Source organism: Saccopteryx leptura, chromosome 5 (assembly GCF_036850995.1).
Source record: "Saccopteryx leptura isolate mSacLep1 chromosome 5, mSacLep1_pri_phased_curated, whole genome shotgun sequence".
Classification (NCBI taxonomy): domain Eukaryota; kingdom Metazoa; phylum Chordata; class Mammalia; order Chiroptera; family Emballonuridae; genus Saccopteryx; species Saccopteryx leptura.
The window spans coordinates 9456213-9483695 of record NC_089507.1 but is presented as its reverse complement, the minus strand read 5'-3'; the positions used below and the strand labels follow the sequence as shown (position 1 = coordinate 9483695).

Genomic DNA, 27483 nt, shown 5'->3' with positions numbered 1-27483 from the left:
TTCTTCTTTCTCAAGATTGCTGAGGCTACTGGGGGTCTTTTGTGGTTCTGTATAAATTTTTGGAATATTTGTGCTATATCTGAGATAGACACAGCTTTGAAAGAGGCTGTAACATTTGTAATCTGACATTCTAGAAGAGAACGCTGTGATGTATTTCGGATACGACATTACGTTAAAGACATAGAGGCAAAAGGTGACACACTGCCTGACGGAACTACCAGGTCGGCACTTTGCTTTCTTAGTGATTTCTGTTTGGTTGATATGCTCACCCAGAGTGTGGGGCATCTACTGCTGTGGCCAGAGGCTCTTTCCAGTGGGACTCTAATGGCTCTTCCTCTCATTCAGAGAAAATGAATGAGATGCATCAACCATGTTAATGTGAGTTATAGATAGCTTAAGAGAAAAAAATAAAAATGTTTTGTTTTGTTTTGTTTTGTTTTAATTTGTAAAACAAGACATTGAAGAACAAGCAACATCATTCAGAGGCAGAAAAAGACCACACGTCTGTGGTGGCCTGGATGACCCACCCAGCCTCCCTTCCCTGACACTGGTCCCCCGTCCCAGGTCCTTGCTGGTCCTGGACATGCAGGGCCTTTGCTTCCACTGCTCCTCCTGCCCAAAGTGCTCTGCCCACGATGTCAGCTTGGCAGGTCCCTCCACAGTGTCCTCTTCCCCGGGACTCCTATCTAGTTCTCCCTATTTAATACCATAGCCCCCAGCTCAGCATTCTATACCCCTTCCTTGCTATATTTTTTCTCTAAAACCTGCAATTTCCTTTTTTTCCATAAACTCTTGATTGTTAAATTAGAATGTGCACTCCAACAAGGCATGGAATTTTGTCTATTTGCTGAAAGATTCTTGTACCTAGAATACTGCCTGGAACACACACACAGTAATATCTGTGGAACCAATTAATGATTGAAGTATATATTTGATCATACATCTCTTGTCAAAGTTTTATTATTCTTCACTTAATCCCCATTGCTTTAAGGACAAAATTGAAGCTCCTTAGCACCTTTAAAAATGGAAGCAATTTGCTTTCTTGTCTTACAGAAGCCACCTTCCCCCCACTGCCACATTGCCATAAGTCTTTACGATTGTTATAAGAGGTACTACTATGATTGGTGAAAAATAAGAAATGCCGGATTTTATGTGTTGTGATGAGAAAAGAGAGACAAGAAAACCAGCGTAACGTTACTACAGAAATAGTGAGTCTTGGCCCTGGCCAGTTGCCTCAGTGGTAGAGCGATGGCCCCGTGTGTGGATAGCCCAGGTTCAACTTTCAGTGTGGGCACACAGGAGAAGTGAGAATGTGCTCTGTCCCTCTCCCCCTTTCTCTTCTCTATCTCTCTTCCCCTCCTGCATCCATGAATCAATTTGTTCCAACAATTTGCTCCCACCTTCACCCCACTGAGGATGGTTCCCTGGAGCCTTCACCCCAGGCACTAAAAATAGCTCAGTTGCAGAGCAGCAACCCTAGATTGGCAGAGCATCACCAGCAGAAATCTTGCCAGGTATCCACATCCAAGCTCATGAGGGAGTCTGTCTCTCTGTCTCTCCTCCTCTCACTTAAAAACAAAAAAAGAAATAGAATGTTGTGTTCATGTATTGTTCATTCTATCTAACATTCCCCCCTTTCTGCACCAGCATGGCCTTTCTTTTGAGGAATTGCTTCTCTTCTAATGAATAGAAAAAAATGCTGAGTGAGAAAGGGGAAGAATCACTGTTGGAAATAAAAGGAATCGAGTAATTTCAAGGGAAATAGAGATAGTCAACAGGATCTTAGAGAGAAAGGAAAAGAGTACTTGCAGACATTACAGGTGTCAATGGAAACTGGAACTGGTGAGAAGTTCCCGGGAAGGCTACTCTGGAAACTGAACTGATTATGAAGTAGCGTTCAGAAAGGGGGATTTGTTCTTACACAGAATCGCTGATCACAACTGGAGGGAACAGGTACATCCAGCACATCGTGTCATCTGATTTCATGCTACTAAAGTGAGCTGCACACATTTGTTCACTGTCACCACAGTGCTATGCTCTGGTCACTAGGCAGGGCTTGGATTTACAGTGCCAATTTGAGGGGAAGTTGCTGAGCTTACGGTGGGCTGAAGGTTGACAATTGTGTTTAATTCTTAGATTTTGTGAGAGGGGGCATGTGGGCATCATCCAGATACCATTTAACATCCAATTTCAGATCGGATACAGCTGTAATGGAAGGTCTCAGGAGGGTCCCTACCCAGTCCTCTCACGTGGACACGTCCTAGCCGTCCAAGACCATGGAAACCTTGTGTGGCTGACCGTGCTGATGGTCAGAGGGCCATACCTTACCTCCTTCTCCATTTCTCCCAGGTCTCAGCTTCTCAACCAAGTAGGTTGGCAAGGAATTTCCTCTGAAATAAAAACAGGTTCCAACTTTTTTTTTAAGTTAAAAAACCCAACCTTAATGGATTTTTTCTTTTTTATTATTAATTTATTGTTTACATAGATTCTAGAATAGATTTCTTCTTAAGAATCAACCATTAGTATAAAATATATCTATCATCTTAATTAATGCTTAAAACAATGCAGAGATAGGCACTACCATCATCCCATTTCACAGAAAGGAAAACCGAGCTCTGTACTGGTACGTTTCCTGTGTCATGTCCGGTGCTTCAGGAGGCTCTGTGCAGTCATGAGCCAGGGCTGGGTGCAAGGGGCAGGTACCACGCTTCATGCACCATCTACCATGAACTGTGTGCCAACCGCTTTATTACTTCCATTCCCAGAAATAGCAGTAGCCATCCATGTCTCACAGTGACAACGTAACAGCTGAGAATCCTTAGGGCAAGAATGACGTCTCTGCTTGACCAGTCCATGGAGAAATTTTAGATGTTGTTCTTGACTGGGAGGCTTTCAAACCTTTATTCGGCTCCTGGAGAACCAGGAAGCTCTTGTTAATCTCAGGAAAACTGATTTCTGGCCTAAGTGGTACTCTGTGATGGCCCAGAGGTCACTGGCAGACACACAAGTGAAATGCCTGGTACAATGTGTGACAGTATCTCTCAGCAGGTCCACTTTTGGCATCAAGACTTTAAACATTTCACACGTGTGCACCTTGCTAATAATTTCACGTTTCACCGTTCCATCCCATAGACTCTGGAAAGGCTCAGAGCAAGGTTTCTTAATACAGAACAGGTGTGTTGTGTGATTCTCAATAAAAGCAAACAGCACTGATCCTCCATTGATGTCTCAAGGGATAAAGTGGAGTTAGTGAGAATTTTGGGTTCTTCCACAGACTGTAAGTGTGGACTCTTTTGGGCCACCTCCCCCACCCACAACACATGCCTAGGACGCTGGTCCATGGTTCATCCAGCTGCCCATCTCACTCGACTCTGGGAGGGGAGTGGAGAGGACCACCTGCCTTGGGCAGCTCATTGCCCACTTATTCAATTCTTCCATCAATGCCAGAGGTGACTGCTGTAGGTTTTTCCAGCTTTATTGAGGTATGATGGACAAATAAATATATCTTAAGGTATACAATGTAATATTTTAGTATCTGTACACACTGTGAAATGGTTATCACAATTTAGATACTTAACACACCCAGCACCTCACATGGTTACCTCCCCGTGTGTGCAATGAGGACACCGAGACAGCTTCTCCTAGCAGAACCTGCTGTCCAGTGCCATCCTGTTAACTGTCATCATCATGGTTCTTCGAGAGAAACGGGAGTGATAACCCCCGAGCAAGACTGACCAAGAGAATAAGAGAAATGGACAATCTGAACTGCCAGTGTCAGGAGCGACACATGTTTGCCATCCTCCTCCTTCTGTGGGACACTGAGCACCAGGAGCAGGACCATGATGAAGAGGAGCAAGAAATGTATCTGTTTTGACATCATCAAGGAAAAGCACATTCTAGGTTCAGTTGCATTCAGTTTAACTCAACAGACACTTATTGGAAGAGAGCGTAAGGCACTGTTGGCTGGTGTTATAGGAATAGAAAGAGAAAGCGCATGACCTTGAGAGTCAAACAAAGCTGAGTTCAAACTCAGCCTCTGCCTTGATCTCTACATATGACTTTAGCCAAATTATATAACCTCTCTTCCATCTTCTCCTCTATCAAACGGGGGAATCATGATGTCAACCTCACAGAGATGTTAGAGGGTTAAAGGTAAGCCACCAAGTGAACGGGTAGCTTATATCCTACAGAATATCTTCCCAAGATGACCCATAACCACAGCAGGATAGTTTTTACTGGGGAACAATTTTTTTTCATTTTCTGTTGCATGAGGTTTTATAACTTTTTTCTATATATTTCTGCATCGCTGATTCCAAATCTGAAATCCGATTTTTGGTGCATGCTCTAGTTTTTATGCAATTTTAATCTCTTTTTGTTACTGTTAATGGCATGCATTGGTTTTTAAATTGGAGTTAAACGGCAACGACTCTTGGATTGAACATAACCACAAGGCAATTAATGTTTTACAAGCATCACTTTTACATAATTGTAGTTGTTTTTAAATGTAAAAAATTATTATCTGATAAAAAACACCCTCTTATTTTGTTTTAGGATTCAATCATGGCTTCTTCAAGTAGGCGTAAATATAAGAATAGTCCTGACACCCTCTGTTATATATGTGGCTGTTACACACTTCAACGTCAAAGGCACAATATTTCATCATTTGTGACACGTGCATATATTGCCTATTTTCAAGTTTCCTTTGGTGATCAAGACAAGAATTGGGCACCTCATATAGTGTGTCATAATTGTGAGGAAATGCTTTATGACTGGACAGAAGGAAAACACAAAGGAATGCCTTTTGGTATTCCCATGGTTTGGTGTGAACCTACGGACCACAGCAGTGACTGTTATTTCTGTCTGACCCATACAAAGGGCATCAGCAAGAAAAAAAGGCATATGATCTCATATCCTAATATTCTTTCAGCAATACGACCTATCCCACACTCTGAGACACTCCCAGTTCTAGTTCTCAATGGTTTCATTTCTTCTAAGAATGAAGAAAGTGAACATGGTGATCAAGTGTATTTTGATAAGATGTATGAGGAAATGGTTGTAGAATCTGAAGGGTCTTCTTCTGATGCCAAGCAGTCATTAACCCCTCAGCAGTTTAGCCAACCCGAATGGAATGACTTAGTAAGAGATTTGGGCCTATCAAAGAAAGCAGCTGAGTTATTAGCCTCCAGGCTTCAAGAAAAGAATGTACTTCACTGGTCAGCTAAAGTATCCCATTTCAGGAAGCGTGAACAAATTTTTGTGGACTTTTTTTCCGAAGACAAACACTTTGTTTACTGTCATGATATCAGTAGTCTTCTCAGCCAGCTAGGTGTTACCACTTACAGTCCAACAGAATGGCAGCTATTTCTTGACAGCTCTAAATGAAGTCTGAAATGTGTTCTCTTACACAACGGTAATGTTTATGCAGCAATCCCAATTGGTTATTCAACTCATCCACGAGAAGATTATAATGACATAAAAACTGTCCTCGACTTACGGAAGTATGAGGAGCATAACTGGATCATTTTTGTGGATCTTAAAATGGTAAATTTCCTGCTAGGACAACAGAGAGGTTTCACAAAGTATCCTTGCTTTCTGTGTTTGTGGGACAGCCGAGCTCGGGAGAAACACTGGACACAGAAGGAGTGGCCGAAACGTGAAGCTCTGGAAGTAGGGATGCAAAATATTGTGAATGAACCTGTAGTTAATCGAGACAGGATCATGTTCCCCCCACTTCACATCAAACCTGGCTTAATGAAGCAGTTTGTTCAGGCTTTGAATAGAGAAAATGAATGCTTTCAACATATTATTTCTGCTTTTCCTGCCTTGTCTTTCAAGAAGATAAAAGCAAGTGTATTCAATGGACCTCCAATTCGAACCCTCATACATGACGAAGAATTTGCCAGGAAAATGAATAAGGAGGAGAAAGCAGCATGGCAGACTTTTGTGGCAGTTACAAAGAACTTCCTTGGCAACAAAAAAGCAGAAAACTATGAACTTCTGGTTCAAAGGGTGCTGTTGGCTGTCCGTGACATTCAATGTAACAGGAGCATTATGATTCACTTCCTGAACAGTCACCTTGATAAGTTTCCCAAAAATCTTGGAGCTGTTAGTGATGAGCAGGGAGAACGCTTTCATCAAAATCTGAAGACGATGGAAGAGCTTTATCAGGGGTGATGGGACAAATATGATGGCAACTACTGCTGGGGCATCAAACAAGATCGTCCTCAACAAGTACACAAACTCAAGAGCTACAAACGCAATTTTTTCCTGAATAGAATTTAAATAAGTTTTGCACAAATTTTATGATTAAAATAAGAGTTTTAATATGTTCTATTTTGAAATTGTAGACAACTTCTGATGCAATCATATCTTTTAGTGTATTTACTGCATTATATAAATTATTATATTTTCACAAAGATGATGCCCAAGAAGACATTCTACTTCATTATGTTAAACCAGGGGTCCCTAAACTTTTTACATAGGGGGCCAGTTCTCTGTCCCTCAGACCGTTGGAGGGCCAGAGTATAAAAAAAAACTATGGACAAATCCCTATGCATACTGCACATATCTTATTTTTAAGTAAAAAAACAAAACGGGAACAAATACAATATTTAAAATAAATAACAAGTAAATTTAAATCAACAAACTGACCAGTATTTCAATGGGAACTATGCTCCTCTCACTGACCACCAATGAAACAGGTGCCCCTTCCAGAAGTGCGGTGGGGGCCGGATAAATGGCCTCAGGGGGCCACATGTGGCCCGCGGGCCGTAGTTTGGGGACCCCTGTGTTAAACTAAATGTTGATAATTTTACAATCAGGTGAAGACGTAAAATCCTGAATTGCAAAAAAAACTGTAGCTTACAGAGAAAAAGTAATGTCAGATTTGAGATCAGCACACTTGAATTAGGTAAGAACAAGTGTTTTTGTGGATGCAACAAAAATTTTGTTTCCCAATGTTATCTGTAGAAAGGGCACAGAAATATATCTGGGCGCAGTGATTCATCTGGAAATGTAACATTTTCTGAAGACCATGGGCATCTGCCTTTCTTTACTGGCCTGTTCCAATAAGAGAGCTCGATGTGCTCATTCCTCAATGGAAGGGTGCTGACAACATATAAATAATACAGAAGTATGTGAACATTAAAACGAGATAACGTAAGAGAGCATTTAAGATCTAGCTCTCAGCATATGTCAGTTTGGCTCAAATCAACTCATAAAAAATTTTTAAAAACAGTTAACAAGAAATTGCCATTCTGTTACATAATACTCTTTTCTTGAATATTAAGAAATGAAAATTAAAACTATGCCACTAGCTCGAAATATTATAAAGACTCTGGGGGGAAAAGCTCCCATTTCCGATGCTGACATGATGACGGAGGGTCCCCCGGGCCCTCAGGTCCCCTCCAGCACATCCCTGCATCACAGCCAGGTCGCCGAGGGCTCGCGGACCTGAAACCTCCGTGCAGGTGGCTCACGCTGCAGAACTGCAGAGCGCATGCTCAGGGCTCTTCACACACTGAAGCAGCTTGATGGGCCTGTGACAAGAAAGTAAAGAAAGGGATCGAGAGGTTAAGTTATCCACGGTTCAGTTTCCTCCCCTGCAGGACAGCATGGAGAAGAAGCCAGGCACCTAAGACTGAATAACTTCAAGGGAGGCCCTGTGAAGTTTCATTTGACCCACAGAGTAAATACTGAGGAGAACTGTCTGATGCTCAGATGTGGGATGGAAATGAATGTCTGGCTCTAACAGGGCAGAGATAGGGGCTATGGATGTCGCTGATGACCAAGAAGCAGCACCCTGAGAAAGGACCCCCATATTTTCTTCAGAAGGCCACTGGCTGGGAGCACCTCTGGGTCAGGAAGTGGGTGGGAAGGAGAGCGAACAGAGATCTCCATAGGTCACCATCCCAGATCACCATCAGGGCCCAAGGGAAAATGGCTGCAGATGGAGACATGGCTATTTCTTCTTCAAGAACAAATCAACTCTAGCTAGTTGCTCAATGGGTAGAGCATCAGCCTGGCATATGGATGTCCAAATTATGATATCAAGTCAGAGCACATGGGGGTAGTGACCATCTGCTTCTCCCCACCTCCCTTTCCTCATTCTCTCTCTCTTCCCCTCCTGCAGCAAGTGGTTCAGTTGGTCTGAGTGCGGCCCTGGGAGCTGAGGATGGCTCCTCTGGGGCACATCAGTCTCAGGCACTGAAAATAGCTCAGTACTCAAGCACTGGCCCCATCCAGGGTTGCTGGGTGGATCCTGGTCAAGGCTGATGCAAGCGTCTGCCTCTCTATCTCCCCTCCTATCACCTAAAAAAAAAAAAAAAAAAAGAACAACAACAAATTGATTGATTGATTACCAGTAGTCATCCTGGCAGGTGAATGTAATATTCCTTCTGTTTAAAATCAATTTCAGATCATTTATGGAGGGACTCGAGCAGGAGTGACTGGGAAAGAAAGGAGAAAGTGTTAGTATTACAGGGTCGTGCAATTATTCTCTGAGTCAGTCTATCCCTTGCACTAAGCCTGGGATGGGGAGGGGAGCACAGGTCACTTCTAAGAATTCATAGGACAGCAGGAAAGCAGAAGGTGTGCCCTAGGTTGATACCTACTTGGGAAGTACAATTGAGAGGATGTTGGGATGGGCTGAATGTAGAGTAGGGGCCCACTCATTTCCTGAGCCAGTCTTTCCTCACTGCATTCTTGTGACTGTGGGTTCTCTTGTGGACTGATCCTACAGTGACCCTAAGAACATGTGGTGCACAGTGGTAACACGTACCTGTGTGCTCCGTCAAGGTTATGCATCACCCAGGCTTGTAATTTTGAAACCCTCAGGGGATTCAAGTGGTGGATTTCTACAAGTCCAAAAGTGCTAAAAATCGAACAGAGAGGAAACATTGTCAGCGCCAAACTAAGTCATTCAGGCACCCCGGCCCCTTTTGAAAAGGGGTAGAACCCACCCTCTGAAACTGACAGCATCTCTATTCATTCAACGTGACCCTCATTGAATAAGATCCTCAAAAGAAGATTCTTAATTGTACCTTGATGTTGATCGCTTAAGTACTTGTTTGTCCAAGAGTGGGCCTTTGGACCAACATAACGACATTGGCTGGGGGCTCATGGAATCGCAGCCCTGCCTGGCTTGTGGGGGTGTGGTGGATAAAGCATCAATCTGGAACACTGAGGTTGCCCCTTTGAAATTCTGGACTTGCCAGATAAAGAAATATATGACAACCAATCAATGAATAGCTAAAGAGAAGCAACTATGAGTTGAAACTTCTCACTGCATTCTCCTCTCTCTCCTCTCTCTCCTCTCTCTCCTCTCTCCATGAATCACTAAATAAAACTTTTTAACAAAGTAGAGGTTAAGTGCCTTGCCTAGAATCACATATGCCAAACGTGAGGGCCTCAGCAATCCCACTTCAACTAAACTGCTGACAACACCTGCAAAGAGATAATGGAGGTCAAGAGCCAGCACAGGTCCTGATGTCCCCATAGCAGCTGTAGTGCTGGACTGGGACGCAGGTGTCCACAGAGGAGAGAGGGGTCCAAGGACAGACCTTTGTGATGGTGAAGACTTATATAGGCAGAAGAGGGGAGGGAGCAGGTTATGGGAGGGGCAAGAACGTGAACAAAGGCAGGAAACAGGCATCATGGAGTGTAATAGAGGCCAGAGCTGAGAAAATGCCTCCAGGCCTCAAAAAGTCTAGACAGGAGCTGGTCAGAGTGTGGGACCATTAGGACCCTTAAAGGGTTATAAGCAACAGAGAGAACAGACAAAACATTCACTTAGAAAGACAAATCTCTCCATGGAATACAAAAGATTTACCTTTCTTAGCCTAAATTTGCAGTACTGTTCCTAAACATAAGAAATATATGTGTTCATAGACAAAATACACAATGGAGGCTAACTAACGCTTACAAATAGAACGCAGAGAAATAGGTACCTGTTTTTATCAAAGGTGTTACTGATGGACCCATTGAGCACCAACTGGACCACACCACAGGCATTTTCCACAAACTTAAAATAAAAAGAAAGCCCACAATCAATCAGCATGCAAACTTCATCGGCACACCCCAGCGGCGGCCCCCAAAGCAGCTCTCAGCACGAGCTGGGGGAGGGGACAGACTGTGTGGTTCCAGCTCAGGACGCCGGGAGGATGTGCTTCCAGCACAAACCCTGGAGGGTTCTGCTTCACATGATAGTGCTGGAAGCAGGTGCTCTGCCCTGTGTCTGCACAAGGAAGTTCAACACCACTGCTACTCAACCGCTGCTCAGAAGTCAGAGTGCAGACGAGGAAGAGGAGCATCGCAGCAGGAGGGAGATGAAGGGGCTTCTTTAGTGTCATAAACTGTAGACACCGCACATTTAATGTAGGGCGCAGGACAGAGGATTCAGGAGTAAGGGAAATGGGGACACCACGAAAGGGACACTGAGGCCTGCACAGACACAAGGAGAAATGGGAAATGAATGAATGAATGAATGAATATTAAGCAAGCCGGACCCTTTGCTAGGCGCTGGAGAAGACACAGTGAACAGAACAACGGCATCTACATGTTTCCGCAGGACGACCGTCCGCGGGGACCAGCCCAGGTCCCCTTCTCACTTTGTCGGGCCATCTCACAAGGGAGGATGAGCTTCCTGCGGGTGTGGCCACGACACGAGAGCTCCTTGAGAGCCCGGCTGTCCTGCTGCCACTCAGCCCTGGGGCCTGGACACCAACACGTGGCACAGAGTGGGCGCCCCTGGAAACCTGTGAAGGGAGGAAGGACGGGAAAGAGGAAGCAAGAGGCCCAAACCCTCCGTGATGCAGGTGAGGAAAGAAATAGAGTGAACACAGCAGAGGGCAACACAAGCTGGAGGGTGGGTAGGACTCCCCTAGTAGAGGCGGAGGGAGCCACGAACAGAAGGCTGAGGGGCTCAGAAGAACACTGACTGGTGTTTAGGGGTAACTAGGGCAGTCTCTGAGGCTGGAAAGCTTAGTTCATGGAGGGCCATGAAGGCTTTGCTTAGAAACCTGACCTTTAGTCTGTCTGCAGGTGATGAAACACCATGACCAATATGAAAAAGGATGGGGAGAATCCAATGTGGCCTCTGTCGTTCTGCTGGGGGTGATGAGCACAGGACAGAGGCCCTAAAAGTATCGCTCACAGGAGCTAACTGACCCAAGAGCTGACTGGGTGCCAAGCCCTGAGCCTGCAATACTATGTAATCTTCAACAGCCCCTGCAAAGGAAATACTGGGTCCATTTACCCCAAGGACATTTGGAAGAAACAAAGTGGAATGGGATTCAAACCCAAGAGGCACTGTCTCTCTGGTCAGAAAAAGACAGGATCTAGTCTGATAAAAGAAGGCTGTCTGCATACATCCATGAGCGAGCATTTGGCCAAGACAAAGGTTCGGTCCGGCATAGCTCTCAATGGTAGGGTGCACCTGCGATCGCCTCACCTGAGCTCCTACGACCCAGGATGATATGGAAAACACATGCAGGTGCTTGCCAGGTAAAATGTGGCTTGGCTTTAAAAGTTTACATCAACTGCACGGTCCCAGAACATATCATAGAGTGATAAAATAGACACATTTCTCAGAAAGAACAGAAACTTTTCTCAATAACAAAACAAAACAAACATAAAACTATACTGTCCCTCTGATTTTTTGCAGCACTTAGTATGTGCCCCACAATTATTTGCTAAAGAAACGCATTCTTACTGAACGGGGCAGTGGTGTCTTGTTTAAACATTGTGGTAGTGCTATGGGACAAGTATTAGTTTCACTCCCACGTGACAAATCAGACTCTGAAGGTCAGATGGAGGTTAAAGATGCTTTGTCTGAGTTGGAATGGTCTCCTTATGGCCCTTAGCAGGCTATTATCTTGATTCCATCAGGCTTTACCTGAATCTCTTTAGCAGGAGTTGGGCTCTGTCTCCTTCTTACCCCACTGACCCTGGATGAGTCCCTTAACCTCTGAGTCTTCATTTCATCATAACCTTCCGTCAGCACCCACTGTGAGGACTAACTAGGATGACGTAGATAAGGACCTGGCCCAGGACTTGTCTGAAATGTGCACTTGCCCCTGCTCCTCAGTGTCTACATTTAATACAGGACAATTGGTACAGATTCACTTTCTCCCTCGTTTCCTTTCCTCCTTTCTTCCTTCTTTACTTTCCTGTTTTTCTTTACCCCAGGTCCACTTGTGTGCAAAGCAGTGACTTATAAGAAAAATTAAAACACACATTTCGAGTGAAGTGAGAAAGAGAAGGGTGCGAGGAAGAAGGCATTTCCCAGCCGGGATTGCGGGCTGCAGTGGGACAGGGTGAGGCTAGCTCCCAGACTGCCACACAATGCGCACATCCAGCAGGCTGTGTACTTCCCCGCAGCCTGCTCTGTCACCTGTACATCCTTGTGACAGCACGGTGACTGTCACAGGGGCTCCTGTGAGGATGAAAGATGTTAATCATGAGCAGACCTGAGGACCGGGCCTGCTCACAGGGAGTGGGCTGCACTTGCAGCTTACTAGGACTCCTCCAGGAATCACAGACTCTGCAACGCCGGGGCCGGAGGGTAAACCAAGCAGCAGATTCCTGGACGCCAGAGCCAAAAACTGGGTAAGAGCAAGGATTCTCCAGCCGCAGGCCCGGGCCCTCCATGCTGCCCTAAATGATGTGGGAAGGTCTTCTGGAATGTATCCAGAACATTGTCCACAGGAAATAATCCCCAAAATAATTCAGACCAACCACTGACTAGATGACCACTTGCTGCTTTGGTCTCCTGAAGTCTAGAATGTCACATTTTATACTTACTGGTTTAGACACCGTATCCCAGAATACAGAAATGATATTTCTTCTGCAGTTTTCCCTCACTTGCAGACAAGACTGATGCTTCATTTCTAAAAGACACAGTTTATAGAAAATAATCAAAGTGGAAAATAAAAGCAGTAATTAAGCTCCGTTCTTCCCTGACTAGTCACAGTGGAGCCATTTTCCAATGACATCACTGCCAAGATGGAGGACAGAGAATGGACATGTTTCGACCCAATTTAACTGAGTGCCCCTGAGTCCCATCCAAGTCCTTAGCTTGTCTTCCACATCCCACACAGGAACACTGTGACCAGCTTTGAGTCACATTTCTGAGAAATTGCAGAAAGATCATCAGACATAAACAAGACCACAACAGTATCCCCTGTGCAGGAGAAACCAGAGACCACACTGGGCCCCTCTGCTTCCTGCCAACCCTCTCCTGTTGACAGCGCCCCTCCTCCCTCAGCCCCACACGGTGGGCTCAGAGGGCTCGGAGTCTCCACACCCTCCCATCAAGACAGGCTCAGGCCCCGTGAGACACAGCAGCACAGAGCATGCGTGCCTGTGCCTAATTTCCATGTCACCTCTCCCAAAGACACTCACTGCCTTAACACACTGTTTTTAGTTATTTTTGACATATCATTAGCAAATGAGATTGTAAAATATATATTTAAGATGCACAGTGTGATGATTTGATACACATATATTCACTGTAAAAAGTTTTCCCAGTATGGTGGTTCCTCAAAAAACTGCAAATAGAACTACCTTATGACCCAGCAATCCCTCTACTGGGTATATACCCCAAAACCTCAGAATCATTGATACGTAAAGACACATGTAGCCCCATGTTCATTGCAGCACTGTTCACAGTGGCCAAGACATGGAAACAACCAAAAAGCCCTTCAATAGAAGACTGGATAAAGAAGATGTGGCACATATACACTATGGAATACTACTCAGCCATAAGAAATGATGACATCAGATCATTTACAGCAAAATGGTGGGATCTTGATAACATTATACGGAGTGAAATAAGTAAATCAGAAAAAAACAAGAACTACATGATTCCATACATTGGTGGAACATAAAAACGAGACTAAGAGACATGGACAAGAGAGTGGTGGTTACCAGGGGTGGGGGGAGGGAGGACGCAGGAGGGAGGGAGGGAGAGTTAGGGGGAGGGGGAGGGGCACAGAGAAAACTAGACAGAGGATGACGGAGGACAATCTGACTCTGGGTGAGGGGTATGCAACATAATTTAATGACAAAATAACCTAGACATGTTTTCTTTGAATATATGTACCCTAAATTATTAATGTCATCCCATTAACATCAATAAAAATTTATTTAAAAAAAAAAAAAAAAAAAAAGTTTTCCCCATGTGCGGATAATTAGCACACCCACCACCTCACAGATTTCTCTTGTGTGCGTGTGCGCATGTCTGTGAGAGAGCACACGGGTCCTACTCTCAGATCATTCCCGTCACGCTCCTACGGTGCGTCCGCTACAGTCACCGCGCTGTGCACAAGCTCAGACCTCACTCATCTTCTCAGTGAAAGTGTGTGCCCCTTCAGCCTGGCCCTGTCTCACCCACCCCTGCGCCTGCAAACTCTTTCCTACTTTCTTTCTATGAGTTCATTCATTTCATTTTAAATTTTTAGATTTTACGTATAAGGGACATCTTGTGGTATTTTCCTTCTCTGTTTTATTTCACTCAGCAAAATGCCCCTCCTATCCATCTGTGTCGATGGAAATGACAGGGTTGCTTTTTTTACTTTTAAGGCTGAATGGTCTTTTATGGTATATGCATATACCTGTGCCTCATTTTCTCTGTCCATTGAACCTGACTGCACAAACACCTCAGTGTTAAGTTCTGGGGACCGAAAGGTCAATTAGACGGAAGCCCTGCCCTCAGAGACCACGTGATTCAATGTGATCGAATAAACCGGAGACAGATCAGCTGGGATTGGGGCGCTGGCAGCACCACTTGGAAGGTGGATGTTGAAGTTGATTTTGAAGGATGAATAAGAGCCTGCAGACAGAGACAGAGGATGGTGCTCCATGCAGAGAGCGCGTGTGCAAAGGCACAGAGGTGTGGTAAAAGGTGTGCACATGAGCTGGTCTTAAGTATAGATGGCGTCAGGTGGGTACAGGGGCTCTGTCCTCCACACTGATCTTTCTGGGCCCCTAGGTGAGCTCAGAGCCCCTTCATCCCGCACATTGATGGACAGTCCCATCGGGCCCAGGTCCTCACCAGAGGAGCTCTCGTCCCCACACCACGTGAGGCCGTCAGCGATGTACCCCAGCAGCGTGTCCTCCAGCGTGAACATGTCCCTCAGGATCCCTGTGTACTGATGTGCCAGCTCGCTGGATTTGCTCCACAAGACAGTCTAGGAACAAATAAGCACAAGCTGTTATTGAGATCAACTTAGTAAGCTGGGAAAACATCCACATCTTCTAAATGAAAGACAAACAGATAACAGAGTAAGTCACATATAGTCAGAGTGAGTGTTGTTGAGTGCATGGTTGGTGTGTGTGTGTGTATGTGTGTGTGTGTGTGTGTGTGTGTTCTAGGTCACAATGTAAAATGAGCTTATTATTTTGGGTTTAAGTAAAAAAAAACCTCTGAAAGCCACTGAACAAAATCCTTTATTAAATGCAAGATTGGAACACATCTGGAGGAGGCATTAGCAAGTTACAGAATTCCTAAAGTTATTTGCAAAATAATTTTGCCTACGTGCTACTTCTTTTTTTGGAGAAGTTCTCTCTGTTTCTTAAAGAGCTCTATACCCCCTGCTTCCTCTCCCAAATCTCCCATATCACCCCCAAAGAAATAAAAAAAGAAAAAATGAAAAGAAATAAGAGGCCCTTGCATTTTGGCTCAGCAGTAGAACATCAGCAGGCATGTGTAAGTCCCGAGTTTGAATACTGGTCAGGGCACACAAGAGAAGCACCCATCTGCTTCTCCACCCCTCCCCCTCCCCCTCCGCCTTCTCTCTCTCTCTCTCTCTCTCTCTCCCTCCCCCTTTCTCTCTCTCGTCCTCCCACAGGCATAGCTCAGTTGGCTCAAGCGCATTGGCCTGGGCGCTGAGGATGGCTTCATGGCCTCCACCTCATGCACTAGAATGTCTCCAGTTGCCAAGTAGCAACGCCCCAAATGGGCAGAGCATCGCCTCCTGGTGAGCATGCCAGGTGGATCCGAGTTGGTGCATGTGGGAATCTGTCTCTGCCTCCCTTCCTCTCACTGAAAAAAAACTAAGAAGAAAAGAGCAAATTCAGAGAGTTTTCCAGGGTTCTTTTCAAAGGCACGAAAAACCAAATTTCAGAACATGCCTCAGCTCCATGGACCTTCTCTTCTGAATCGGAGGCTATGGTGCTGTGGTTGGAAGCCCAGGCCCCCTAGTCACGTGGCTTCATGAAGCCCAGTGTCACTGCTTTGAGCTGCCTGACCTGGGACAACCACGGCATCGCAGAGCCCCACTGTCCCCGGCTATAAAATGGTAACAGGAACAATTGAAAGAAACTGTCAGGATGTGGAGGAGATTAAATGAGACACTGCGAGTGAAGTGCAAGGTCCCATGTGGGGGCACAGCCCCTCCACGCAGTGGCCCCTGGATGTTTATTGCCACGCGGCTCTTCTGTGAGAGCCCTGTGCTTGTGCGTCCTGCTCGTTCCCAATGGGACTACGAGCTGTCCATGGCTTAGGGCCTCACAAGGGTGACTTGGGGCATGGTGCATTTTCCCTTTTATACAGAGTTCAGAAAAGATTCACTCCAGGACAGACTCTCCCGGTATAATCAGTGTATTAGAACCCAGGCCTGTCTGGCTCCAAATCCTGTGCCATTTCAACCAGTCACTTTCAAGGTCATCTAACCTGAGGAGGTGCTGGTCCCCTAAGCTCCCCAAGGTGCCCTCTTCTCTCTGGTGGGATGGGCACGGAGTCACTGCCCTGCTTCTTCCACAGGACGGCAAATGCAAACGGGAGTCGTTGTGGTTGTGGTTGCTATTGTATCACCGGAGGTCAGGGGAGGGCATTGTAATTACTGAGGTTGGGCTGGATTTGTTTGGGGTTGGATTGGTTTCCTGTTAGGTTTGTTTTGCCTGATTTTTAACCAAGAGTCCTTCTCTGCTTGTGTGCTCCCGTTTCTCTCTCTTACTCCCCTCTCCCGTCCTAAATCCCAATCACATCTCGGTCTCCTGTTCGCCCCACAGACTCACCCCTCCAACCACACCTACTCCTCTTCCTTCATCCTGGTCTACATTTGGTCCTGTGACCGCTTCTCTCTGACTTTCAGCCTCCGTGGACAAACCAAGAACCTGACCCGGTTACCTTGTGGCAGGGAACGCTTTGATTGGTCAGCTCCATCAGCGGCTGGTAGTCTTGCTCCGTAGAGCCACAGGGATCCTTGGAAAGGAATGCATTCAGGAACGCCTCCCCTATCTTCTGGCAGTCTTTATGTCTGTGAGATGAAACATGAAAAATAAAATAAATTATGAATAATGAGGTTGCAAACATGTCCTTGGAGAATAATTACCCTCTCCCACAAACACTGTCCTGTAGGAAATATTTACTGACTACCATGTGGTACCTTATATACAATCTCGCCTAATCTGTACAACACATTTATGGGTGAGTATTAACCTTCCTGCCCTACAAAGTCCCTGCCCGCATGGAGCTCATCCTCTGGTTAGAGAGACAGATAGAATAGAGACAAGCTGGTAAGTTACCAAAATAAGCACAGGTGACTGTGAGTACGCAGGAAATCGACAGGGCTGTGTGACAGCAGAAACCGAAGGACTGACCGCTGTGGGGAGGCGGGTCAGGAGCGCTCTCCCTGAGAGACCGTGTAAGCTGCAGCTAAATGATGAGGAAAAGTGCATTCCAGACCAAGGGTACTGCACATGCAAAGGCCCTGAGACGGAGAAGAACTGGCTGATTTGGTGGAACTGAGACAAACGGCATCACTGTGGTGTAACGAAATCAGGGTGGGGCAGTGTGCTGAGAAGTCAAGTCAGGAAAGAATTGAGAGGGAGATCACTTAGACTTTTTGGACCAAAAAAAAAAAAGATTGCAAATTTTAGTCTAATTACCGTGGGTGGCCATTCGATGCTTTTAAGCATGGATTTGATCTCATTTGAATTTGTGTTTGAATAATCTCTCTGGAAAATTCTGAAGTGGCCCCCCAGTAGAAGAAACATGTCTGAAATGGAAATTCTAACAGCAGGTCCCCTTCAAACATCTCCTGGTGGCTAGAAGGCCGGCAGCCCAGGAGGAACTGATGGAGATTGTACAGGGTGCTGGAGAAGACAGCAGGTGGAACTTCCTTTGTGTACGTGTGTTAACACGTGAACAGAGCCCAGCACTCCCTCAGGGCAACGACGTGGGTTTCCACTGGGACAGTCTAGTCATCAGGGTCAGGACAAGCTCCAGCCTTTGCAGCAGGCTGTTCCTCAGAGAAACGAGGACCTCAGACCCCGGAGGGGTGGCTGTTTCCCTACGTCACATGACAAGTTGAAGACCAGGACAGGGCACAGGTTTTCCCAGATGACAGGTACAGTGAATGGGTAAGAAGGGATGGGACAGAAAGCCTTAGGCTGTGACAGCTATGGCAATGGTGAAAGAGTGATATCCTTGGCGGCTAGACCCAAAGGTCTTGGCTCAGTGGTAGAGTGTCGGCCTGGCGTGCAGAAGTCCCAGGTTCGATTCCCGGCCAGGGCACAAGGGGAAGCACCCATCTGCTTCTCCACCCCTCCCCCTCTCCTTCCTCTCTGTCTCTCTCTTCCCCTCCCGCAGCCGAGGCTCCATTGGAGCAGAGATGGCCCGGGCGCTGGGAATGGCTCCTTGGCCTCTGCCCCAGGCGCTAGAGTGGCTCTGGTCGCAACAGAGCGACGCCCCAGAGGGGCAGAGCATCGCCCCCTGGTGAGCAGAGCATCGCCCCTGGTGGACGTGCCGGGTGGATCCCAGTCGGGCGCATGCGGGAGTCTATCTGACTGTCTCTCCCCATTTCCAGCTACAGAAAAATACAATAAATAAATAAATAAACAAATACATGCAAGTGACGCTGTGGAATAAACAGATGGATATATGAGCCTGAGGTTCAGGAGAAATAAAGCCATGAAACTACCCAAAGCGTCAAAAGACAAAGAAAACAAGATAACCAAGAACTGAGTCTTGAAACCAACATAAGAGGTTGGGAGAAGAAACCTACAAAGACTGAAACGGTACTTCCAGGGATACAGGACATAAAAATAGAAGATTGGTTTACACTGGACACTGGTTAAAGAAAGTACATTAGGCAGGTAGATGTTTGATGGTGTCAGATGCTCTTGCTTGTCAAGGTGTATGAAGACTGAGAGCTGACCGTCTGAAGTATCAGCAAGGAAGTCGTGTCAGGAGCTGTTTTCATTTGCAAATGCAATGGCTATCTTTTTATTATTGAATCCTAAATTGTTGGTTTTTCTTTTACACTTAATAATGTATTTTGTGAATTTAATTGGAGAAACATCCTGGGAAAAACATACCTTAATGAGTGTATCACTAAGAATGCAATATCCTGGAATTTATGCTCACATGTCGCCTCCTCTCATACCCATTTTAGGCTGGAACACATCTTCTCCTACAATGTTAAGCAAGCCAGTTCCTTACTAATTATCTGTTGGAATGGAAATTATCTTAAACCTGTAAAGGAAAAAAATTAGCAAAGGAAATTTAATGTTGAGGTCCAAATCATTTTGTGACAGTCACTTGTAACCTTTCACTTCAATTTCTTATATTCATTAAAATCTATTTATCGTTGCTATAATATCCTACTGATATAAACATGAACTTATAAAGTATATTTATATTAGTAAAACACAATTTTATCTATTTTATAGTTCCCTTTTTTTTTTTTTTTTTTTGTATTTTTCTGAAGCTGGAAACGGGGAGAGACAGCCAGACAGACTCCCGCATGCGCCCGACCAGGATCCACCCGGCACGCCCACCAGGGGCGACGCTCTGCCCACCAGGGGGCGATGCTTTGCCCCTCCGGGGTGTCGCTCTGCCGAGACCAGAGCCACTCTAGCGCCTGGGGCAGAGGTCAAGGAGCCATCCCCAGCACCCGGGCCATCTTTGCTCCAATGGAGCCTTGGCTGCGGGAGGGGAAGAGAGAGACAGAGAGGAAGGAGAGGGGGCGGGGTGGAGAACCAAATGGGCGCTTCTCCTATGTGCCCTGGTCGGGAATCGAACCTGGGTCCCCCCTCACGCCAGGCCGACGCTCTACCGCTGAGCCAACCGGCCAGGGCTAGTTCCATTTTTTTGTTCAATAAATACAGAGTGCTTATGAAGCGCCAGATGGAGAATTAGGAATCTAACTGGGAAAAGCAAATTTTATTCTATAGGGAAAAACACAAAATGAAGACAAATTAAAATAAAACTGCAATAACATTTCCCTTTGTCATACTGATAAAAATCAGAAAGCCAGAAAATCTCTCCCTCAAATATCAAAACAACATAGTTATGAGGAAATAGAAACTCTCATTGCCACAAGAGAATCACCTCATACGGAGAAATTGGCTATGTTTTCTAAATTAAAATGGTGATTACAGTCTTTAAATTAGCGATTCCACTTCCAGGATTCCATCTTAAACACACAATGTGTAATTGGGGGCGGGGGGGAGGGAGACACAGAAGAGAGGAGTATGTGTGGAGGTCATGAATATAAACATATGTATTCAGAGAACATTTCTGGAAAGATACAGGGAAAAAACTATCATTATTTACCTCGGAGAAAGAAAAAAAAAAGAAATTGAGGGGAAGGTAGTTTGATTCTCTTCTCTAACATTTTATTTCTTTATAAACTAGAAAAAAAATATGTAGCAAATATGGTAAAAAAAAACTTGTCTGTTAACACACAATGAATAAATAAATACATGTAATATTCTGTGGGCATGTTAGTGTGTTAGCAATTTTCAAAATTAAACATGTTAGTGTGTTTGCAATTTTCAAAATTAAATATTTTTTTATTTTAAAGTAGAAAAACTAAGAGAAGATATTGACTGGGGAAGACGAAATATGCAAGAGGGAGAAAGTTCCCTTGAGTGGAAAGAACGAGGAAGACTAGACCTGGAGGAAACAAAAGTCCGTTCTCAGCCATAAACTGATATGTTCATATCCTGGGGTTCAAAGGTACCTTTAAAATATTATATTCAGAGTATTAAAATATGAAACCAAGTCCCCAAAATGAGATCAATTGATCTATTAGACTTTGATCTAAGTCTCAAACATTCCTTTGGGATTCTAAATGTTTCCCGCATTTTAACTGCATGTTTTCAGTCTTTCTTTGCTATTGAAGAATTCCCAAGGTGGTTTCATGATTGCCAACTTTGCTGCTCTAGATGAGTTAGTTCATAAATAAACTCTGACTCCTAGGAACCAAGATAATGAAGAAACCAACCTTATCATGAATTCCAGAATATTGAAACCATGAGGTGTCAAAGGCAGAAAAGGTTTTATATTTGCTTGATAGTCATAATCGGGGTGGGGGGAGAATTTGAACAATATCAAGGCAAATGCAGATCATGGCCAAGTCCAATATGCCTTTGGGGAATTTCGAATGTTCCGTAAGGTCACGCTTTAATAACTGTTTTAAAACATCCAAACACCAAAGATGTAAATAACTTCATACCATGTGGGTGAATCATGTTTGCTACATTCCAGTAGGAAGTGAAAAACTGAGCTTAGCAAATTATCAAAGGTCAGGTTGTAGAAGAAATGTGAATTATGTCTATAACACTGTGTATGTTGAGGCCATCACTTTAAGCAGGTACATAGATTCCTTTTGTGAATCTTTTTACTTTTTTTGATATTGTGACATTCCCCACTATTTAGAATTCTACTTCAGGGTTAAGTGATTCTGTATTATTTCCTTTTTCTTTCTTTTTTTTTTTTTTTACTTCCCCCAGTGTCCTACACTGTTTCACTTTTAAAATTAGAAAAAAATAAGAGTCATTGAAAGGAAACAGAATGGTATCCTCTTGTTACATCTGTTCTTCAGATTTATGACCTCAGTTTTTACTTTCTTTATTGCCTTCTAAAACAAAGTTCTTGTCTGACCAGGCGGTTGCATAGTGGATAGAGCAATAGCATGGGACACAGAGGACCCAGGTTCGAAACCCCAACGTCACCAACTTAAACATGGGCTCATGGTTTGAGTGCAGGATCACCAGCTTGAGTGCAGGGTCACTGGCTTGAGTGTGAGATCATAGACATGACTCCATAGTTGCTGGCTTGAGCCCAAAGGTTGCTAACTTGAAGCCCAAGGTTGCTGGCTTGAGCCCAGGGTGACTGGCTTCAGTAAGGGGTCAATAATTTGGCTGAAGTCTGCCAGTCAAGGCACATAGGAGAAAGCAATCAATGAACAACTAAGATGCTTCTCGTCTCTCTCCCTTACTGTCTGTCCCTATCTCTTTCTCTCCCTCCCTCCCACGCAAAAAAAAAAAAAAAAAAAAAAAAAAAAAAAAAAAAAAAAGGTTTTTATCATTTCCTTGTTCCAGAGTGAATATTTACCAGTGATATTTTGTTGAAAAACATAACCCTTATCCACCACTCAGATTACCTACAAAATTTCTTGAATTTTACCACTCCTCTTCTTCCACATACTTAAACTCTGACTCCTTCCAAATACTTAGTATTTGAAACACACATGTAGACATCTAAACACACACACACGAAATCCTTTTTTAATTTCATCTATCGTTCAGTTTCCGGTTTTGTTCTCAGAAATCTATATCCATTCTTTCCACCATCTTTTATTTAAAGAAAACTTTGTGTTGGTAATTTTCTGGCATTTCTAAGAGGTTCCTTTAATGACACAAAAAAACAAAACAAAACAAAACAAAAATCCTGACCACATCTAAATTTATTTATGGCAAAAATACTCTTATTGGACCCCTATTTAACTGAGTCGCTGAATAAACGGACACTCCATTCTCTCTGTGCATTTCCACCACCGTCCATCACTGTCCAGATGACATCAGCTCCCATCTGAATAATACAGGAACCTCTACGGGGATTTCGTGCTTCTTTCCTTGTCCCATTTTAAAGAAAACCATGGAAAATTGAACATAGGTGGTCATTGGATAAGATTAAAGAATTAAATACTCTTTATTCTGTGAAGTATTGTAATGATATTCTAGCTATTTTTCTGTTTTTGAGAGACAGGGTGAGAAGCATGAACTTGTAGTTGTTTCCACTTTAGATATGCACTAATTGCTTTTTGTGTGTGTGTGTGACAGAGACAGAGAGAGGGACAGATAGGGACAGACAGACAGGAAGGGAGAGAGATTAGAAGCACCAAGTCTTTGTTGTAGTACCTTATTTGTTCATTGATTGCTTTCTCGTATGTGCCTTGACTGGGGGAACTATAACAGAGTGAGTGACCCCTTGTTCAAGCCAGTGACCTTTGGTCTCAATCCAGTGACCAGGGGGTCATGTCTATGATCCCACACTCCAGCCAGCGACCCCATGCTCAAGCTGGTGAGTCCGCACTCAAGCCGGCAACCTCAAGGTTTCGAACTGGGGTCCTCCGGGACCCAGTTCTACGCTTCATCCACTGGGCCATTACGCCACCACCCTGTCAGGTTGATTGCTTTTTGTATGTGCCTTGAGCTGGGCCAATTCACTGTTCCTTTGTTCAAGCCAGAGACCTTGGTCTTTTCACACCAGTGACCTTTAGGCTGAAGCTGGTGAGATTTGAGACTTTGTAGACGACTTTCCCACTCAAGCCAGTGAACCTTTGCTGACTAGTTGGCAGCAATAGGCACCAGAAGAGTTGTGGCACCTGCAGTGAGGTGCTACGTAACAAGAACCTGAAACATGTGTATGATGGTTCATTTTCTGTGTCAGCTTGGCTGGGCCATGGTACCCAGATATGTGGTCAAACACATCTGAATGTCTCTGTGAAGGTACTGTCTAGATGAGATTAACATTTAAACAATAAGCTTTGAGTAAAGCGAATAACTCTCCATAATGTGGATGGACCTTATTCAGTCACCTCATGGCATTAAGAATAAGACTGACCCTAGCGGCGTCCACAGCGAGAGGATGAAAAGCCCCTTCCTCTATCGGACTGAGAGTGGCTGTGTTTCTGGCTGCAGGGGAAACTTGCGTTACCTGCGAGGGCAAACAATGGGGAGGTAGTGACTAATGACCAAGCAAGGGAATGTCCAGATAAGTGTAAGTGGGGAATGGCTAACTGGCCAGAAGTTTAAGGTTCAGGGAGCTGTAAGCTAGCAACTGAAATTGTTTACATGGAGAGTTAGGGAACTGCCTTGGCTCCAGGTCACCCAAAGTTCAACCTGGCTAGTTGACATTTTCCCTAAGAGTCCCTGGACCCAAATCTTACAGAGCCTCACCCTTGAGCCCCCAGGGAGGCGAGGAGCTTGGAGGCTGAGAGCATAAAGGCTGGAAGATGGAGATGGGGTGGAGGGGCATCTTACAACTTCTGTCTAGAAACTGCAGGTGTTTGGGCCTTGAAATTGTGCAGTCTCAAACTGATAGCATAAAGTCACGGCTCTTCCTGCCGCTTTCAGCAGCCTGAGAAGCAGCTTTCTCCTCCCCAGCACGATCTACTTCATGTACAACTTCAAAAATGTGTTCTCGGGCTGCAGCCAAGCCCTGGGAATGGCATCCAGGACAGCGGTTCCCTTCAGGGGGAGATCAGTAGCCAGCAGGAAGGGTGCATGAGGAACCATCTGTTAAGATCCCACAGTCTCCTGTGGATGGTGTTCCCAGGGTTTGGACAGATTCATCAAGCTGATTCCCGCTACCGTGTTAGTTACAGCTCAATTGTTACAGTTATTGCTTTGTTTTGTCTGGTTAATGAGCTTTCTGGCCACATTCATTTCAGGACGCGCAAGAGGAATCGGGTGCTGTTTTCTGTTAGAGAGTGAAACTCCGTGCAGAGGTCTGGCTCTGACGCCATCCCTCCACCTCAAGCTGCGCAAACCACTTAAGCAGGTGTCCTCTGTAACAGTCGGGACACTTGCAAGTCTTAAACGGTGAACGGAAACCCAGTGCAAAGTACAGATCTCCACCAAACCCCACCCACCTCTGCGCGCATCCTGGAAGGTCCCCGCAGTGGCACGAGGCAGGAGGCGCCTTGCCCAGAGGGCTGCCGTCCCAGCCAAGTGGTCCCAGCGGGCAGCGGTCTGCGCGGTTGCGCGCGCTCTCCTCCGCGCGCGCCGCTCCAGGGCACCGCTGCCCGCCGCGCAGTCGTGTACTCGGACCGCAGCGCTGCCCAGCGGCTCGTAGCTGTCACGGAACAGGAGCTGCTTTGTTTCGGCAATCCGACAGCTCCCCCGCGCGCTCTGCCTGCCGTGCCCGCCGAGCGCAGTATCCACCGCACCATGTCCGCCGAGCCCACCACGCGCAGAAACTACCGTTCCGTGACCGCGGTACGCCCTGCGCGCAGTACCCGCCGAGCCTGTCGCACTCAGTAACCACCGCCCCGTGCCCGCAATGCCCACGCTGCGCAGTAGCCACCGTGCGCCCCCGCCGCGCCCCCGCCACCCACTCACCTCAGCTCCGGCCGCAGGACTTGAGTGTAGGTGTAACACCTTCCCAGGACGAGCTCGGAAAAATTGGAGGTGGATCCTGTCCCCTTCCACTCCTTGTGCTTGGGCGCCTGGGGCCACAGGATTCCGACCACCACTGCGGTGACCACCAGCACGACACAAAGAATGGTGATAATGGTAATGCCAAGACAGACCTTCCTTTTCGTGGAGAGGCTGAGTTTCCTGCGGGGTTCAACCCCGTGCCCGGTTTTCGTGGAGAGGCTGAGTTTCCTGCGGGGTTCGACCCCGGGCACGGGGCTGAATCTGTAGTTGGGCATGGAATCCATGCAGGGTCAGGCCCAACGAATTCGGAGGAGAGGCTAGACTGGAGGCTGGGCAGGAAGGGTGGAGAGCGCTGCCCCTTTCTGAAAATGTTTCTCCCCCTTGGGATCTTTCTCTTGCCTTTTCTTGTCTTCCTTTCCCACCCCCACCTCCTAGTACTTCACAGTCCCCCCGCCCCAGCCTCCTGGACAAATAAGGATTGAAAGGACATTAAAAGAGTTCAACAAAAGGGGAGAGGCAGCCACCCTGATCCTACCCTTCAGATGCCTGAATAAACACAGTGTGTATTCTTGAATCTGTCAACAGGTTCCCTTAATCAGCCTTGGACTTTACACTGTAGCAGTACTTCTCCCTGGAAAAGAGGAAGGCAGGCCACCCGCCCCTGTACCTGTGCACAAGCAATCCTTTCTCCTGCAGAGCAAAGCTCTACCTCTGCTCTGTGGCACTGACAAGTTCCTGCTCAGCCCCTGTAAAGGCTCTGCCTAAGCCTTACCCCTTCTGGCAAGTGCCATGCTGGTAAAGCTCTGGATTCAAACTGTGTTCCATCACTCAGTGCTGGGTGAGGCCAGGTATGTTACCTGACCTCCCTGTGCTCCAGATGTAAAGTGGGGCCGATGGCAGTACCCACTTCATGGGTGATTATGAGGACTGAGTTCGTATTTACAGCATGTTGAGCGTAGTGCCTGGCACACGGAAAGCACTCAGTAAATGTCTGCTCTTCCTGCATGCTCTGTGAGCACGTGGGCGGGGTGCCATTCTGCCTTCCGTGGGTTGTGCCTAGAAGACTGTCTGGCATGCAGGGAGCACTCTAAGTGGTGGGTCAATAAATATTCGAATGGCTTTTCCCAGACATCTCCTACCTCGCTTCTCTCAGGATTCCTCAGCACTGGGAACCCCAGATACAAGGGCTGTGCTTGATGACTGAATAAACGAACAGATGACCAACCAGAGTTCTATTTTAACACCCACTAGTCCATACATTCCAAACTGGATTCATGGGGTTGTTCTCACAATTCCAGATCTGAACAAAATAATATGGAAATGGGATACAATGTTGGGTTTGCCTTGGAGTTCCTCTTCCTGAACTTTGACCTTTCATGTTCTCCACCTTCATCTCCACCCTGTCCTGAGCCTGAACTTCCTTCTGTATTGAATAATGTGCAAGAACCAAAGTCACTTACTGTGTAACAGAGCTTGTCACAAACTGCTTATTGAACTGAGCCATCTGATATTAATAGTTTTCTGTCTTGTAGAATGAATGAAACATTTTTTTAAGACCGGACAGAAAAGCAACCCTTTTAGAAAGAGTATTTGCTTTTGATAATAAATATAATAAATACACATGGAGTAAAAGTCAAATAGAACAAAATGAATCTGTGGAACATTCTTTCTCCTGCCTGGACACCCTCTTACCGTGTTAACGAACAGGCAGCCTTCTCTGTGCACACATGAACACAGAGAGAAGGCTTCACTGTTTCACTACATTTATGGCACATGGCACTCTCTGTTGTGCACCTGGTCTAGCTCAATTCATGACGTGTTTAGCATTTATTGTTCCACCTAAATCCTGACCCACAGAACCTCCCTTGTATGTGCCATGGATTATTTAACAAGCCCCATATCGATGACAGCTCGGTTTCCACCCCTTTGTTAGAACATTAAATACTGGAATAAATATTCTTGTGTCCACATGGTTTTCTACATGTCCACATTCATACACTCCTCAAAGTAGACTTTCTGAGTCAAAGGGCACGACCATTTATATTTTGCAAGTCACAGACAATCAGCTACAAATGCCAAGCATCCTGG

General features: G+C 45.6%; 1 protein-coding gene across 1 annotated transcript; it reads right to left on the bottom strand.

The window, feature by feature from the left end:
• Positions 1–6565: 6565 nt before the first annotated feature.
• LOC136406442 (ADP-ribosyl cyclase/cyclic ADP-ribose hydrolase 1-like) lies at positions 6566–25679 on the bottom strand. Its single transcript, XM_066386522.1, has 8 exons — positions 25357–25679; positions 17129–17258; positions 15053–15188; positions 12802–12887; positions 9948–10021; positions 8780–8872; positions 8361–8447; positions 6566–7538 (listed from the first exon to the last, which is right to left on the bottom strand). The coding sequence occupies exons 1-8, from the start codon at positions 25677–25679 to the stop codon at positions 7475–7477; spliced, it is 993 nt and encodes a 330-aa protein (XP_066242619.1). The 3' UTR covers positions 6566–7474.
• Between the last annotated feature and the right edge of the window lie 1804 nt (positions 25680–27483).